This window comes from Scyliorhinus torazame, chromosome 10 (assembly GCF_047496885.1).
Source record: "Scyliorhinus torazame isolate Kashiwa2021f chromosome 10, sScyTor2.1, whole genome shotgun sequence".
Classification (NCBI taxonomy): domain Eukaryota; kingdom Metazoa; phylum Chordata; class Chondrichthyes; order Carcharhiniformes; family Scyliorhinidae; genus Scyliorhinus; species Scyliorhinus torazame.
The window spans coordinates 131,088,997-131,105,701 of NC_092716.1; the positions used below are offsets into that span (position 1 = coordinate 131,088,997).

The following is a 16,705-nucleotide window of genomic DNA, read 5'->3' on the forward strand; positions in this document are numbered from 1 at the left end:
GATGGATGATAAGTGCGAGGTGATTCATTTTGGTAGAAAAAATTTGAATGCGGATTACAGGGTCAATGGCAGGGTTCTGAGGAATGTGGAGGAACAGAGAGATCTTGGGGTTCATGTCCACAGATCTCTGAAGGTTGCCACTCAAGTGGACAGAGCCGTGAAGAAGGCCTATAGTGTGTTAGCGTTTATTAACGGGGGGGCTTGAGTTTAAGAGCCGTGGGGTTATGCTGCAACGAGACATGACCACATTTGGAGTATTGTGTGCAGTTCTGATCACCTCACTATAGGAAGGATGTGGAAGCATTGGAAGGGGTGCAAAGGAGATTTACCAGGATGCTGCCTGGTTTGCAGGATAGGTCTTATGAGGAAAGGTTGAGGGAGCTAGGGCTTTTCTCTATGGAGCAGAGGAAGATGAGAGGCGACTTAATAGGTTTATAAGATAATGAGGGGGATAGATAGAGTGGACGTTCAGAGACTATTTCCTCGGGTGGATGTAGCTGTTACCAGGGGGCATAACTATGAGATTCAGGGTGGGAGATCTTGGAGGGATGTCCGAGGTAGGTTCTTTACTCGGAGAGTGGTTAGGGTGTGGAATGGACTGCCTACTGTGACAGTGGAGTCACACTTTAGGAACTTTCAAGCGGTTATTGGATAGGCACCTGGAGCACACCAGAATGACAGGGAGTGGGATAGCTTGATCTTGGTTTCGGACAAAGCTCGGCACAACATCGAGGGCTGAAGGGCCTGTTCTGTGCTGTACTGCTCTATGTTCTGTGAACTCCGGCTTCTCTGAAACCCCAAATATCGCCACCAAAGGATCCGGTTCCACTCCCTCCTCCACTATCCTGGCTAAGATCGCGAACACTCCCGCCCAGAATCTTTCCAATTTTTGGCAACCCCAAAGCATGTGTACATGATTCTCTGGCCCCCGCCCACACCTCTCACACTCATCTGCTACCCCCTGAAAGAACCCACTCATTCTCGCCGGAGTCATATACACCCCGTGCACCACCTTAAACTGTATCAGGCTCATCCTTGCACACCAGGAGGTCCCGTGTACCCTTCGCAGTGCCTCACTCCATGCGCCCCAGTTTCTCCCCCCCCCCCCCCCCCCCCCCCCCCCCAAACTCCGCTTCCCATTTCTCCTTGATCTTCACCACCCGCTCGCCTCCCTGCTCCCCCAACCACTTCTATATATCGCCAATTCTTCCCTCCCCTTCCACATCCGGAAGCAGCAGTCACTCCAGCAGGGTGTATCCCGGCAACCTGGTGAACCCCTTCCAGACCTTTCGTGCAAAGTCCCTAACCTGCTGATACCTGAACTTACTTACTACTATCCCTTGGAATACAAATCCCTCACCTTGACCAGCCCCACTTCCCTCCACCTCCTATATGCATTATCTCTCCTCCTCCCCCCGCCCCCCCCCCCCCAAACACACACACACCGCTGGGTTCCCTGAATACCTACTCGGAGCCATTGGCAATGCTGCCATCACCATAGCCCTCAAATTAGACCCCTTGCAAGATTCCTCCTCCATCCTAACCCACTCTACCCCCTTCTTCCCACCACCGCCGCACCTTGTCCACATTCGCCGCCCAATAATAATGAAGCAAGTTGGGCAATGCCAACACCCCTGCTGCCTCTGCCTCTGTCACAGGGTCCTCCCCACCCATGGCACCTTCCTCACCCATACAAAGTCCGAGATGATCGTCTCCACTTTCCAAAAAAGGCCTTTGGTATAAAGATCAGGAGAGCCTGAAAGATAAACAAGAACTTCGGCAGAATATTCATTTTCACCACTTGGACCCTCCCCACCAGCGTTAATTGCAGTGTATCCCACTTCCTAAGAACCCCCCTGGCCTCATCCACCAGCTTCCTTAAGTTCCACTTATGGAGCCCCGTCCATTCCCTAGCTACCTGAATCCCAAAATATCTAAACCTATCCCCCGCTACCGTAAATGGCACCCCCCCCCTAAATTAGCGCACTGTGCCAGCTCATTAACCGGGAATACCTCACTTTTCCCTGCATTCAGCTTGTACCCCGAGAACCCGCCAAACCTCCCAACAGGCCCATAATCCTTCCCACACTCTCCAACGGATCTGAAACATACAGCAAGAGGTCATTGGCACAGAGCGACACCCGATGCTCCCTCTGTCCCCTCATTATCCCCTGCCTCTCTGCCGACCCCCTGAGAACCATCACCAAAAGCTCTATGGCCAGCGCAAACAGCAGCGGCGACAGCAGGCACCCCTGCCTCGTACACCTGTCAAAGCTTCGTGAGCTCACATCATTCATCCCCTCCCTCGCTCTTGGTGCCACATACAGCAACCGCACCCATGTCACAAATATCGGCCCAAACCCAAACCTTCCCAAAACTTCGAACAAGTACCGCCACTCCACCCGATCAAATGCCTTCTCCGCGTCCGTGGACACCACCACCTCCGGTACCAGAGCCCCCGACGTATTCATCACCACATTCAACAGCCGCCTTGTATTACTTACGAGCTGCCTGTCTTTCACAAAGCCTGTTCGATCTTCTGCCACCACCCCGAGGACACACTCCTCCATCCTCCCTGCCAACAACTTAGCCAATACTTTCACATCCGTGTTCAATAGTGATATGGGTCTATACGACCCACATTCACCGGGTCCTTCCCTTTTTTCGGGTTTAGTGTGATCACTGCCTGCGTCTTCATCACCGACAACTCCCCCTTCTCCAGTGCTTCATTAAACGCCCCCAACAGATGTGGTGCCAAGTCCGCCACAAATTCCTTATAAAATTCCGCTGGTACCCATCTGGCCCAGGGGCCTTCCCCAACTTCATACTCCTGATACTATCCAGCACCTTCCTCATCCCCAGGGGCTCCTGCCACGCCTGCCTCTTTGCTACCTCCACCTGGGGAAATTCCAGCTCATCCAGAACCCCCACCCCCTCCAAACCGGATCCGCCTCATAAAGTCCCTGGTAGTACTCTCTAAATGCACCATTTATCTTCTGTGGCTCTGACACCACATCCCCAGACCCAGTCCGTATCTTCAATATATCCCTGGACGCAGCCTGCCTCCGCAGCTGGTGCGCATTCTCCCCATACTCTTATTCCACCCCCCTTGCACTACGCAGTTGCCCTACCACCCTCCCCGTTGTCAGCTGTCAAATTGCCCCAAGCAACTTTTTCCTCCTCGCCAATCCCTCTACGGTGGGCACCCTCGAATATTTTCTCTGAACTGCTTCCAACACATTTACATCCTTCCTGAAATAAGGAGATTAGTACTGTTCACAATACTCCAGATGTGGCTTTACCAACGCCACATACAACTGAAGCAGAACTTCCCTACCTTTGTTATCAATTACCCTCACAATAAATAATAACATTCCGTTAGCTTTCCTTTCCTTGCCTTTTGTGATCAGGCCCTGGAAATCCAGATTCCTCAGCACCTCAGAGCTCTGCAATCTCTCACCATTTAGGTCATCTTTTTTTATTCTTCCTGCCAGAATGGACAATTTCACATTTGTCCACATTGTGCCCCATTTGCCAGATTTTATGCCCGCTCACCAACCTGTCGATGCCCCTTTGTCACCCCCTTACACCATGTTCACAATTTAGTTTCCGACCCATCTTTGTGGCACAGTGAAAGTTGCTGTACAGACTTCCTCCTGCCTTAATTTTGTTCATCTGTGCGTGTCATCTTTCCTGAAGGTTATCTGACATTAGATCTCCACCTCTGTGTCCTTTGCTGCCTCGACATATTCTGCATAGGGTCAGTAGCATCCAGCCCATTATACCTGCCATCCATTTTCTTCCCGCTTCCTTGTCCTATGTTTTTCCTTGAACTGTCTTCCATTTGCTCTGTCACCAATATTTCACATCTCTGGGCAGCACGGTGGTGCAGTGGTTAGCACTGCTGCCTCACTGCGCCGAGGTCCCAGGTTCGATCCCGGCTCTGGGTCACAGTCCGTGTGGAGTTCGCACATTCTCCCCGTTTCACCCCACCAACCCAAAGATGTGCAGGTTAGGTGAATTGGCCAAGGTAAATTGCCCCTTAATTGGAAAAAAAGAATCTAAATTTATTAAAAAAATATTTCACATCTTTCCCTCTTTGATATTCTCCACTGATCTCTTCCTTTTTCTGGTTATTTCCAGCACTCCATCTGTCTTCCTGCCTCTGGACGATGTGCAGAGCAATCCTGATTTAACTCACTTGATATCTGTTATTTTAGAGAGCGATTTGGCACCCAGAGCTTCATAAATGTCACAAAAAAAAAAGAAATACTGCAGATGCTGAAAAAAAAAGAAAATGCTGGAAAAACTCAGCAGGTCGGGCAGCATCTGTGGAGAGAGAAATAGAAACAGAGTTAAGAATAAAGAATGTTACAGCACAGGAACAGGCCCTTCGGCCCACCCAGCCTGCGCCGATCCAGATTTCTTATCTCGACCTACTTATTGCCCAAATGATCTGTATCCTTCCATTCCCTGCCCGTTCATGTGTCTTATCAAAATACATCTTAAACGATGCCTCCATCATCTCCGCTGGCAATGCGTTTCAGGCACCCACCACCCTCTGTGAAAAACTTCCCTGCACATCTCCCCTAAACTTTCCCCCTCTCAACTTGAACCTGTGCCCCCTTATAATTGAATCTTCCACCCTGGGAAAAAGCTTCTGACTATTCACCCTGTCTATACCTCTCGTAATCATGTTGACCTCAATCAGGTCTCCCCTCAACCTCCGTCTTTCGAATGAAAACAATCCGAGTTTATTCAACCTCTCCTCATAGCTAACACCCTCAAGATCAGGCAACATCACGGTGAACCTTCTTTGCACTCTCTCCAAAGCATCCACATCCTTCTGGCAGTGTGGCGACCAGAGCTGCACGCAATAATCCAAATGTGGCCAAACTAAAGTTTTATACAACTGTAACATGATCTGCAAACTCTTGTACTCAATGCCCCAGCCGATGAAGGCAAGTATGCTGTATGCCTTCTTGACCACCTTATCCACCTGCGTTGATACTTTCATGGAAATATGGACCCGAACACCCAAACCCCTCTGGATGTCAATGCTCCGAAGGGTTCTGCCATTGACTGTATAATTCACACCTGAATTAAATTTTCCAAAATACATCCGCTCGCATTTGTCCGGATTGAACTCCATCTGCCATTTCTTTGCCCAAGTCCAATCTATCTATATTCTGCTGTTAACGTTAAAATTAACGATTCTTATCCAATATGGCTCTTCTTTCAAAACCTTCCAAAGAAGAATGATATTGGGCTTACAATGAACTCCCTCCCTAACAGCACTGTGGGTGTACCTACACCACATGGACTGCAGCGGTTCAAGAAGGCAGGTCGCCACCACCATCTTGAGGGCGATTAGGGATGGGCAATAAGTGCATGGCCTAACCAGCGACACCAACATCCAAGAACAAATTAAAAAATGACAAAAGGAAGAAATAGAAGGATACGGTCCCCGGAAGTGTAGAAGATTTTAGTTTAGTCGGGTAGCATGGTTGGCGCAGGCTTGGAGGGCCGAAGGGCCTGTTCCTGTGCTGTACTTTTCTTTGTTCTTTGAAAGTTCGGGTGAATTTGTACAGCAGTTGGTTGCACCCCAGCTGGAGTAATGTGATTAATTGAGGAGAGGATGTCTAGACATTGGCATGAGTTCAAAAGAGACCTTGTCAAACGCCAGCAGGGCGAGGGACTGCAGTTATAGAGATTGGCGAAGCAGCCAATTAAGGTTAAGGAGAAATTTGATTGAATAAATAAGGAGAGCCTGTTTTCCCTGGTGGAAAGGAAGTACACAGATTTCAGGTATTTGGTAAAAGAATGAGAGGGAACATGGGAATGTTTTTTATGCAGCGAGTTGTTCCGATTTGTCATGCACTGGGTGATGGAAGCCGATTCAATGGTAATATTCAAAATTGACATGGGTATATCCTTCAAATGGAATAGAATTGAAGGGTTGTGGGGAAGAGCAGGCGAGTGAATTGAGCTGGTTAACTCCTGTAAAGAATCACCGCACAGTGGGATCAGTGGCCCTCCTTCAATCCGATTTGATTCTGTGATGACTGGTGTTTGAGGACAGGCACAAGAGAAGTGGAAGCTGATTCAGTATTTCTTTGGTCTTTCATCCATCATGGGACATGATAAAACACCCCTGCCCCACTCAGTCCACAGGCCTGTTGTCACTGGGCCTCTGTTTTAGCCAGTGCTGATGGACTATAAATAACACCAGCAGATCGCTATCTGCACATAGCAGATTGGATTCCATCACCATAGTAACCCAGTCGGATTACAGGCACGTCATGTGCTTGTATAAGTTCACTCTTGTGCCTGGCGTTAGAGCACTGCACAGACAATAGTGGACTGGACTGCGCATCTCGCTCCACTGCCTGGTCAGTCAGCCTGCTAACAACAGCCCAGTAAATCATCTCACAGTGGCCGGGAATTCCTAATCCAGCAATCGCGCAGGAGAGTGCTGGTGTTAGTTGAGCTACATTAATCTTTTAAAATCAAGGGCCTCAAGTCACTAATTGATATCGAGCATTCTAGGACTTAAGTATGCTGTGTGTGCATGCACGTGCCGAGTGCAGTGCGCGCAGCACCCACGTGCCGGGTGCAGTGCACGCGGCACCCACGCGCCGGGTGCAGTGCGCGCAGCACCCACGTGCCGGGTGCAGTGCGCGCAGCACCCACGTGCCGGGTGCAGTGCGCGCGGCACCCACGTGCCGGGTGCAGTGCGCACGGCACCCACGTGCCGGGTGCAGTGCGCGCGGCACCCACGTGCCGGGTGCAGTGCGCGCGGCACCCACGTGCCGGGTGCAGTCCGCGCGGCACCCACGCCCCGGGTGCAGTGCGCGCGGCACCCACGCGCCGGGTGCAGTGCGCGCGGCACCCACGCGCCGGGTGCAGTGCGCGCGGCACCCACGCGCCGGGTGCAGTGCGCGCGGCACCCACCGCCGGGTGCAATGCGCGCGGCACCCACGCCCCGGGTGCAGTGCGCGCGGCACCCACGCCCCGGGTGCAGTGCGCGCGGCACCCACGCCCCGGGTGCAGTGCGCGCGGCACCCACGCCACGGGTGCAGTGCGCCCGGCACCCACGCCCCGGGTGCAGTGCGCCCGGCACCCACGCCCCGGGTGCAGTGCGCCCGGCACCCACGCCCCGGGTGCAGTGCGCCCGGCACCCACGCCCCGGGTGCAGTGCGCGCGGCACCCACGCGCCGGGTGCAGTGCGCGCGGCACCCACCGCCGGGTGCAGTGCGCGCGGCACCCACGCCCCGGGTGCAGTGCGTGCGGCACCCACGCCCCGGGTGCAGTGCGCCCGGCACCCACGCCCCGGGTGCAGTGCGCCCGGCACCCACGCCCCGGGTGCAGTGCGCCCGGCACCCACGCCCCGGGTGCAGTGCGCCCGGCACCCACGCCCCGGGTGCAGTGCGCCCGGCACCCACGCCCCGGGTGCAGTGCGCCCGGCACCCACGCCCCGGGTGCAGTGCGCCCGGCACCCACGCCCCGGGTGCAGTGCGCCCGGCACCCACGCCCCGGGTGCAGTGCGCCCGGCACCCACGCCCCGGGTGCAGTGCGCCCGGCACCCACGCCCCGGGTGCAGTGCGCCCGGCACCCACGCCCCGGGTGCAGTGCGCCCGGCACCCACGCCCCGGGTGCAGTGCGCCCGGCACCCACGCCCCGGGTGCAGTGCGCCCGGCACCCACGCCCCGGGTGCAGTGCGCCCGGCACCCACGCCCCGGGTGCAGTGCGCCCGGCACCCACGCCCCGGGTGCAGTGCGCCCGGCACCCACGCCCCGGGTGCAGTGCGCCCGGCACCCACGCCCCGGGTGCAGTGCGCCCGGCACCCACGCCCCGGGTGCAGTGCGCCCGGCACCCAAGCCCCGGGTGCAGTGCGCGCGGCACCCACGCCCCGGGTGCAGTGCGCGCGGCACCCACATGCGGGCAAGAGAGGATGTGCGATGGTTTGAGGTGCTGTGTGAGCTGTGCTAAAGGATGTGGGTGTAGTGTGCAGACTGTATTCTGTGGATGATGGGATGATTTGGAACTCAGTGCTGTTTAGCTACAGATTCACCATTCTCCTGTTTTCGGTTGCAGATATCTCGTTCCGTGTGAGTTTCACTGTGAGCTGGGTACAGTGTCTCTTTGCTGCTGAGGACAGCTGCTGGCAGGAAACGCTGTGCTCAAAGGACTGTTCTCCACCTCAGCCAGCTGTGAATTCCTGAGAAGCTGCAATGACCTAGTGGAGCACAGAAGAGGATGTCTAAGAAGAGAGTATGTCCACGTTTGCTGGATTATCTCGTGATCATTGGTGCAAGGTAATGATCTTTGCAGCTCCCTGGCTGGAGGCTGATGGTTAAATCTCCTGTGGGTGGAGTGATGGAACAGAATGGAAGGAATAGGCATGATGGGAGTGGAAGGTGAGGGGCCTACTGATGACTCTGCAAAAAAACATTGCAGCTGGCATTAACAGATGGGAGCCCTGTGCCGGAAGGGCATCACAAATGGCATCCTTTATTACAATGTGCCTGTCCATGGATAGCCTCCTTTCCATATACTAAATCACTGGAAGATGCTGATTGGCCAGGGTGCTACTGCTGTCCTGTCATGGTGTCAGTGGCCTGAGTGTGTGGTCTCTGGTGCACTTCAATGGTTTCAGCATCATAGCTGTGGGTGTATGAGGAGGATGTGCAGACCTTCATCAGTGACAGCGGCCGAGGATGGGGGTACACTCAGCTTGGTGTACGGGGGTGGTTTGGTTGGCAGTGGGTGGGCAGGATGTGTCTGGGTCCTGTGGAGTGGGGAAGGTGTGGTTGGATTTCCTGTTTGGGTGGGGGAAGCATAACTGGAGGCTTAATTTGGGGTCACGGTTCTGGTCTAGCTGTTGGGTTATGGGTGTGGTTGTCGATGTGGGCTGGAGTTGGTGTGGTCTCCAGTGGGAATGCTGCCTGCTTATCGATGCGGTATGGTCTGTGTTGCGATCATTGTTCAGCTGCTCATTGCATTGTGTGTTTGCAGGCAACCCAGCAGCGAGAGCATTGCTCAGACCCCGGAGCTGCTCCGCCGTTACCCCTTGGAGGATCACCGTGACTTCCCACTCCCGCCGGACGTGGTCTTTTTCTGCCAGCCTGAAGGATGCCTCAGTGTGCGCCAGAAACGCACCAGCCTGCGAGATGACTCGTCTTTCGTCTTTACCCTGACCGACAAAGACAGTGGCGTGATCCGCTACGGGGTCTGTGTTAATTTCTACCGCTCCTTCCAGAAGCGCAGCAGGGACCGGCCTGAGCGTGGCCTGCAGCATGTGAAGGGCAATGCTACAGAGACACCAGACAATGATCAGACCAACTCTGACAGCGGTTCATCCCTGGCCACGCACAGCGCCGATTCCACACCCGACATCAGCCGATCACCACGACTGAAGCGACATCTGAGGAGTGGAAACCGATCCCGGAACAGTACACTGACCTCGTTGTGTATCCTGAGCCATTACCCCTTCTTCTCCACCTTCCGAGAATGTCTTTACACGCTCAAACGATTAGTGGATTGTTGCAGTGAGCGGCTGCTTATTAAGAAGGCAGGATGTCTGAAAGGTATTCAAAGGTCAGTGTATTTGTGTGTACTATTTTGATGGGCAGAATAAGGAAATCACACACTGCTAGATTTAAGTGTAGAGAAGCAAAGGGATTTCGGATTGCAAGTCTACAAATCACTGGCTACACAATGCAGGTTAATAACGCATGGTGGCACGGTGGTTAGCACCGCTGCCTCACAGCGCCAGGGACCTGGGTTCAATTCCTGTCAAGGGGTGACTGTGTGGAGTTTGCACGTTCTCTCCCCGTGTGTGCTCCGGTTTCCCCCCACAGTCCAAAGATGTGCAGGTTAGGTTGATTGCCAATGCTAAATTGCCCTTAGTGTCCAGGGATGTGCATGTTAGGTGGATTGGGCACGTAGTGTCCAACATCACGGTACCCAGACCAGACCCCAATTTATGTCAGGAAATCGGACGAGACCCCAACAATGTTTCAATTTGTAAACTGTGATGAAAGGATACTTCACTCCAGGAGTGATTCTGCTGACAGCAAGGAATGTTTTATATTAAAACAAGTTTTATTATTAACACAGGACTAACCCTATTAACACCCAAGGAAAAAACAGCTTTTCAATTAACAGTTAAACCATTCTTACAAACAAAAAGGAAGGTTTCCTCCGGGTGCTCCGGTTTCCTCCCACAAGTTCCAAAAGATTAGGTGAATTGGACATTTTGAATTTTCCCTCTGTACCCGAATAGGCGCCGGAATGTGGCGACTAGGGGATTTTCACAGTAACTTCGTTGCAGTGTTAATGTAAGCCTACTTGTGATAATAAAGATTATTATTATTAATTACAGTTTCAGCAAACCTATAATCTGGGATACCTTAACCTAAGTTATTTTAATGCAACAGACACACAATACAAAATATATAAAAATTCCTACATTCATCACACCAAAGATGTACAAGTTAAGTGGGATTACGCGGATAGGGTGGGGGAGTGGGCCTAGGTAGGCTGCTCTTTCAGACGGTCGGTGCAGACTTGATGGGCCGAATGGTCTCCTGCACTGTAGGAATTCTATGAAAATCATAACCATCAAGTCCATCTCTCAGTGAATAACATTGAAAAGCAGAAAAACTGTGCTGAACTTGTAAGTAACCTTCAATGACCCAAATGGAATACCTTGCACAGTTCCAGACTATTATACAAAGGGTAAAGAGACACTGGAGATGGTCAATGAACTTCTTACCACCATAAGGTCAGAAGTGACAATATTTGCTGATGATTGCAGTGTTTAGTTCCATTTGCAACTTCTCAAATAATAAAGCAAGACATGGACAACATTAAGGCTTGGGCTGATAAGTGCCAAGGAACACTCGCACCACACAAATGCCAGGCAATGATCAACACCGGAAGGGCAATATCTAACCATCTCCCCAACACATTCAGTGACATTAGCATCACTGAATTCCCCACCATCAACATCCTGGGGGCTTACTACCTGAAACTGAACTGGACTAGCCATCTAAATACTGTGGCTACGAGAGCTGGTCAGAGACTAGGAATCCTGTGGTGAGTAACTCGCCTTCTGACTCTCCAAAGCCTGTCCACCATCTATAAGGCACAAATCAGGAGTGTGATGGAGTACACTCCACTTGCCTGGATGAATGCAGCTTTAGCAACACTCAAGAAGCTCAACATCATCCAGGATAAAGCAACTTGACTGGTACAGAAGATGAAGTAACACTTGATCAGAGGTGAGCTGCCAAGATGGATACAGAACTGGCTTGGTCATAGAAGACAGGGTAGCAGTGGAAGAGTGCTTTTCTGAATGGAGGGCTGTGACTAGTGGTGTTCCACAGGGATCAGTGCTGGGACCGTTGCTGTTTGTAGTATATATGAATGATTTGGAGGAAAATGTAACCGGCCTGATATGGTTTGTGGACGACATAGAGGTTGGTGGAATTGCGGATAGCGATGAGAACTGTCAGAGGATACAGCAGCATATAGATCGGTTGGAGACTTGGGTGGCGATATGGCAGATGGAGTTTAATCTGGACAAATGTGAGGATTTGCATTTTGGAAGGTCTAATACAGGTGGGAAATATGTAGTAAATGGCAGAACCCTTAAGAGTATTGACAGGCAGAGGGATCTGTGTGTACAGGTCCACAGGTCACTGAAAGTGGCAACGCAGATGGAGAAAGCAATCAAGAAGGCATATGGCATGCTTGCGTTCATCGGCTGGGGCATTGAGTATAAAAATTGGCAAGTCATGTTGCAGCTGTATAGAACCTTAGTTAGGCAACACTTGGAGTATAATGTTCAATTCTGGTCGCCACACTACCAGAAGGATGTGGAGACTTTAGCGAGGATACAGAAGAGGTTTACCAGGATGTTGCCTGGTATGGAGGGCATTAGCAATGAGGAGAGGTTGGATAAACTCGATTTGTTCTCACTGGAACGACGGAGGTTGAGGGGTGACCTGATAGAAGTCTACAAAATTATGAGGGGCATGGGCAGAATGGATAGTCAGAAGCTTTTCCTCAGGGTAGAAGAGTCAATTACTAGGGCACATAGGTTTAAGATGCAAGGAACAATGTTTAAAGGAGATGTGTGAGGCAAGTACTTTACACAGAGGGTAGTGGGTGCCTGGAACTCGCTGCTGGAAGAGGTGGTGGAAGCAGGTACGATAGTGACGTTTAACAGGCATCTTGACAAATACATGAATAGGATGGGAATAGAGGGATACGGTCCCCGGAAGTGTGGAAGGTTTTATGTTAGACGGGCAGCATGGGCGGCACGGGCTTGGAGGGCCGAAGGGCCTGTTCCTGTGCTGTACTTTTCTTTGTTCTTTGATTGGCTCCCCCATCCTCAAACATTCAATCCCCTCAGCCACTGACGCACAGTAGTAGCCATATGTACCATCTACAAGATGCACTGCAGGAACTCACCAAGGCTCCTAAGGCAGCACCTTCCCACCCCACGACCGCTGCCATCGAGAAGGACAAGGACAGCAGAGACCTGGGAACCCTACCACCTGGAGGTTCCACTCCAAGTCTCACACCATCCTGACTCAGAAATATATCACTGTTCCTTCACTGCTACTGTGTTAAAATACTGGAACTCCCTCCCTAACAGCATAGTGGGTGTACCTACATCACACGGACTGCAGCGGTTCAAGAAGGTAACTTACCACCACCACCTCAAAAGCAGTCAAGGATGAGGAACAATGTTGGCCTAGCCAGCAATGCCCATCCTATTAAAGAATTAAAAAGCAGAACTAGAGACCAGTCAGTTGAATTATGATGGTGGGAAAGCTTTTTGATAATTAGGGATATAATTAACAGTCAGTTCAGATTTGGATTAATGAAGGCAGGAGAGAATGGGTGTGTTAAAGCATAATCATGTGTCACTAGCTTGCCTAAATGTTTTGAAGGGGTAACACAGGGTTGATGAGGGTAATGCTGTTGATGTTATGTATATGGACTTCTAAAAGACATTTGATGCACTGTTATACAATGCACATGTGAGCAAGGTTAGAGCTCCTGGAATAAAAGGAACAGTAGCAACATGGACACAAGTTTGATCCAAAATTGAGTGAAAGGAAACAGTAATGATTAATAGTTAGATATTTGTCCTGGTGGAAGGTTTATTGTCTGTTCCCCAGGGCTTGGTGTTTGGTTTACTGTTTTTCTTGATATAATGCAGGTCGTCCTTGGAAATTTGACACAATTGTTCCTGAAAACAGTGGCGTATGTCGCAACATTGTAAGACGGAACCAATGTTCCCACAGGGACAATGTTATAAATGATACCAGTGTTTATTGCCCATCTCTAATTGCTGTCGAGAAGGTGGTGGTGAGTTACCTTCTGGAAATGTTGCAGTCCAAGTGGTGTAGATACATCCACATTGCTGTTCGGGAGGGATTCCAGGACTTTAACCCAGCGACAGTGAAGGAACGGCGTTATATTTCCAAGTCAGGATGGTGAGTGACTTGGAGGGGAATCTCCAGTTGGTGGTGTTCCAGGTCTCTGCTGCCTTGTGTTTCTAGATGGTAGAGGTTGAAACTTGGAAGGTGGCGTCAAGGGAACCTTGGTCAGTTCCTGCAATGTATCTTGTAGATAGTACACACTGCTGCTATTGTGTGTTGGTGGTAGAGGGTGTGAATGGTGAAGGTGGTGGTTAGGATGCCAATGGCAGCTTTGTCCTGGATGATTACGAGTTTTCAAGTGTTGGAGCTGCACTCATCCAGGCAAGTGGAGAATATTTCATTACAATCCTGACTTGTACCTTGTAGACGGCGGACAGGCTTTGGAGAGTCAGGAAATGTATTACTTGCCACAGGGTTCCTAGCCTCTGACCTGCTCTTGTAGCCACAGTATTTGCATGGTTAATCCAGTTCAGTTTCTGGTCAATGGTAACTCCCAGGATCTTGATAATGGGAGATTCAGCGATGGTAATGCCATTAAATGGGAAAGGGCGATGGTTAGATCCTCTCTCGTAGAAGATGGTCATTGCCTGGCACTTGGGTGGCACAAATGTTACTTGTCATTTATCAGGCCATCTCTGAATGTTGTCCAGGTCATACTGCATTTGGACATGGGAGTATTTCAGTACCTGAGGAGTCGGGAGTGGTGCTGAACATTGTGCAACCCTCAGTGAAAATCCTCACTTCTGACTTTATGATGGAAGGAAGGTAATTGATGAAGGAGCTGAAGATGGTTGGGCCGAGGACATTACCCTGAGGAACTCCTGCAGTGATGTCCTGGAGCGGAGATGATTGACCTCCAACCACCCCAACCATCTTTCTTTGTGCCAGGTATGACTCCAACCAGCGGAGCGTTTCCCCCTGATCCCATTGACTCCAGTTTAGCTCGGGCTCCTTGATGCCGTACTCAGTCAAATGCTGCATGGATGTCAAGGGCAGTCACTCTCACCTCTGGCATTCAGCTCTTTTGTCCATGTTTGAACCAAGGCTATAATGAGGTCAGGAGCTAAGTGACCCTGGCGGAACCCAATCTGAGCGTCGGTGAGCAGGTTATTGCTGAGCAAGTGTTGCTCGATAGCACTGTTGATGGCTCCTTCCATCACTTTGCTGATGATAGAGAGTAGACTGATAGGGCGGTAATTGGCTGGGTTGGATTTGTCCTGTTCCTTGTGTGCAGGACACACCTGGGCAATTTTCCACATTGCTGGGTAGATGCCAGTGTTGTAGCTGTACTGGAACAGCTTGGCCAGGAGTGCGGCAAGTTCTGGAGCACAAGTCTTCAGTACTATTGCCGGGATATTGTCAGGACCCATAGCCTTTGCATATCCAGTGTCTTCAGCCGTTTCTTGACATCACATGGAGTGAATTGTATTGGCTGAAGATTGACATTTGTGATGCTGGGGACCTCTGGAGGAGACCGAGATGGATCATCCACTCGGCACTTCTGGCTGAAAGTTGTTACGAATGCTTCAGCCTTTTTCAGCACAGATGTACTGGAATCTTCCATCATTGAGGATGGGGGATATTTGTGAAGCCTCCTCCTTCAGTGAGTTGTTTAAGTGTCTGCCGCCGTTCACGACTGGATGTGGCAGGACTGCAGAGCTTAATTCTGTTGGTTATGGGATCGCTTAACTCTGTCTATCAGCTTATGCTGTTTGGCACGCAGGTAGTCCTGTGTTGCAGCTTCACCAGATTGACAACTAATTTTTCAGTATGCCTGGTGTTGCCCCTGACATGCTCTCCTGCACTCTTCATTGAACCAGGGTTGATGTCCTGGCTTGGTGATATAGTAATCTTTATTATTGTCACAAGTAGGCTTACATTAACACTGCAATGAAGTTACTGTGAAAATCCCTTAGTCGCCACACTCCGACGCCTGTTCGGGTACAATGAGGGAGAATTCAGAATGTCCAAATTACCTAGCAGCAAGTCTTTCTGGACTCATGGGAGGAAACCGGAGCACCCGGAGGAAACCCACACAGACACAGGGAGAATGTGCAGACTCCACACAGACAGTGACCCAACTGGGAATCGAATATGGGACCCTGGCACTGTACAGTAACAGTGCTACCCACTGTGCAGCCGTGGTAATGGTAGAGTGGGGGATATGCTGGGCCATGAGGTTGCAAATTGTGGTTAAATACAATTCTGCTGCTGCTGATGGCCCACAGCGCCTCATGGATGCCCAGTCTTGTTTGAAGTTACATTTAGCACAGTGGTAGTGGTATCTCAATGTGAAAACGGGACTCTGTTTCCATGAGGTCTGTGCATTGGTCACTTCTACCGATACTGCCATGGACAGATGGATCTGCAGCAGGCAGTCTGGTGAGAATGAGGTGTTATGACACCCAAACCTCTTCAGCGGTCAATTCCGGCCCTACTTGACCCAGAGTCGCAATACAGGTGAAATTAAATTTTATATTTAATACCCGTGACTTTGGCTGACTTACATTGACTACAGTCATCAGTTTTGTAAAGTTTATCACAAGTTAACAATAATTATAAAATACAGCTGGCTATCTACTGTCTTATTCCCAAACCCCCGCTTTCTAACTCACCTCACCCTCTATACGCACGCAGACAAACAACACAGAAGGGAAAGGGTGTTGGAAAGGGAAGAAAAATAATAAAATAAAAGGATCGTTGATTCAGATGGATGTCTTCCAGTTAGTTTCTTACTCGAAGAGGGCGAAACACATCTCCTTTTCCTTTGAGGCTCTTGGCAGGTGTTCTCAGGAGGCATCATGCAGGAACCAATCACTGACTGTTGTCAGGCAGAACACTGTTCCTGGCCAACCCTCCATTTGCCAATTAGCCAATCGAACTGACTTAGGGCAGCATGGTGGCCCTGTGGTTAGCACTGCTGCCTCATGGCGCTGAAGACCCGGGTTCGATCCTGCCCCCGAGTCACTATCTGTGTGGACGTTGCATTTTCTCCCCATGTATGCATAGATCTCACGCCCACAACTCAAAGATGTGCAGGTTAGGTGGATTGGCCATGCTAAATTGCTCCTTAATTGGGGAAAAAAAAGATGCACCTTGCAATCTTTGTATCGGTTGGCTCGTTGGTCTAGGTGTATGGTTCTTTCTTGGGGGTATGCATTCTGATAAAATGTGAGAGGCCCCGGGTTCAAATCCTTGAGCTCTGGAAAGCAAGGTTTCAAGGGTGCCACGTTGCACAGTGG

At 50.8% G+C, this 16,705-nt stretch overlaps 1 protein-coding gene across 15 annotated transcripts in view; it reads left to right on the top strand.

Annotated features, from left to right (window-relative positions):
• Positions 1 to 16,705, top strand: part of madd (MAP-kinase activating death domain) — a 439,970-nt gene that overhangs the window by 119,560 nt on the left and 303,705 nt on the right. For all 15 annotated transcript variants that reach the window (XM_072518747.1, XM_072518746.1, XM_072518754.1 and 12 more), the window contains 2 exons: positions 8,098 to 8,318; positions 9,019 to 9,600. In XM_072518747.1, the coding sequence (XP_072374848.1) occupies positions 8,260 to 8,318; positions 9,019 to 9,600 (641 nt within the window). In that variant the 5' untranslated portion in view covers positions 8,098 to 8,259. The remainder of the gene's footprint in view (positions 1 to 8,097; positions 8,319 to 9,018; positions 9,601 to 16,705) is intronic.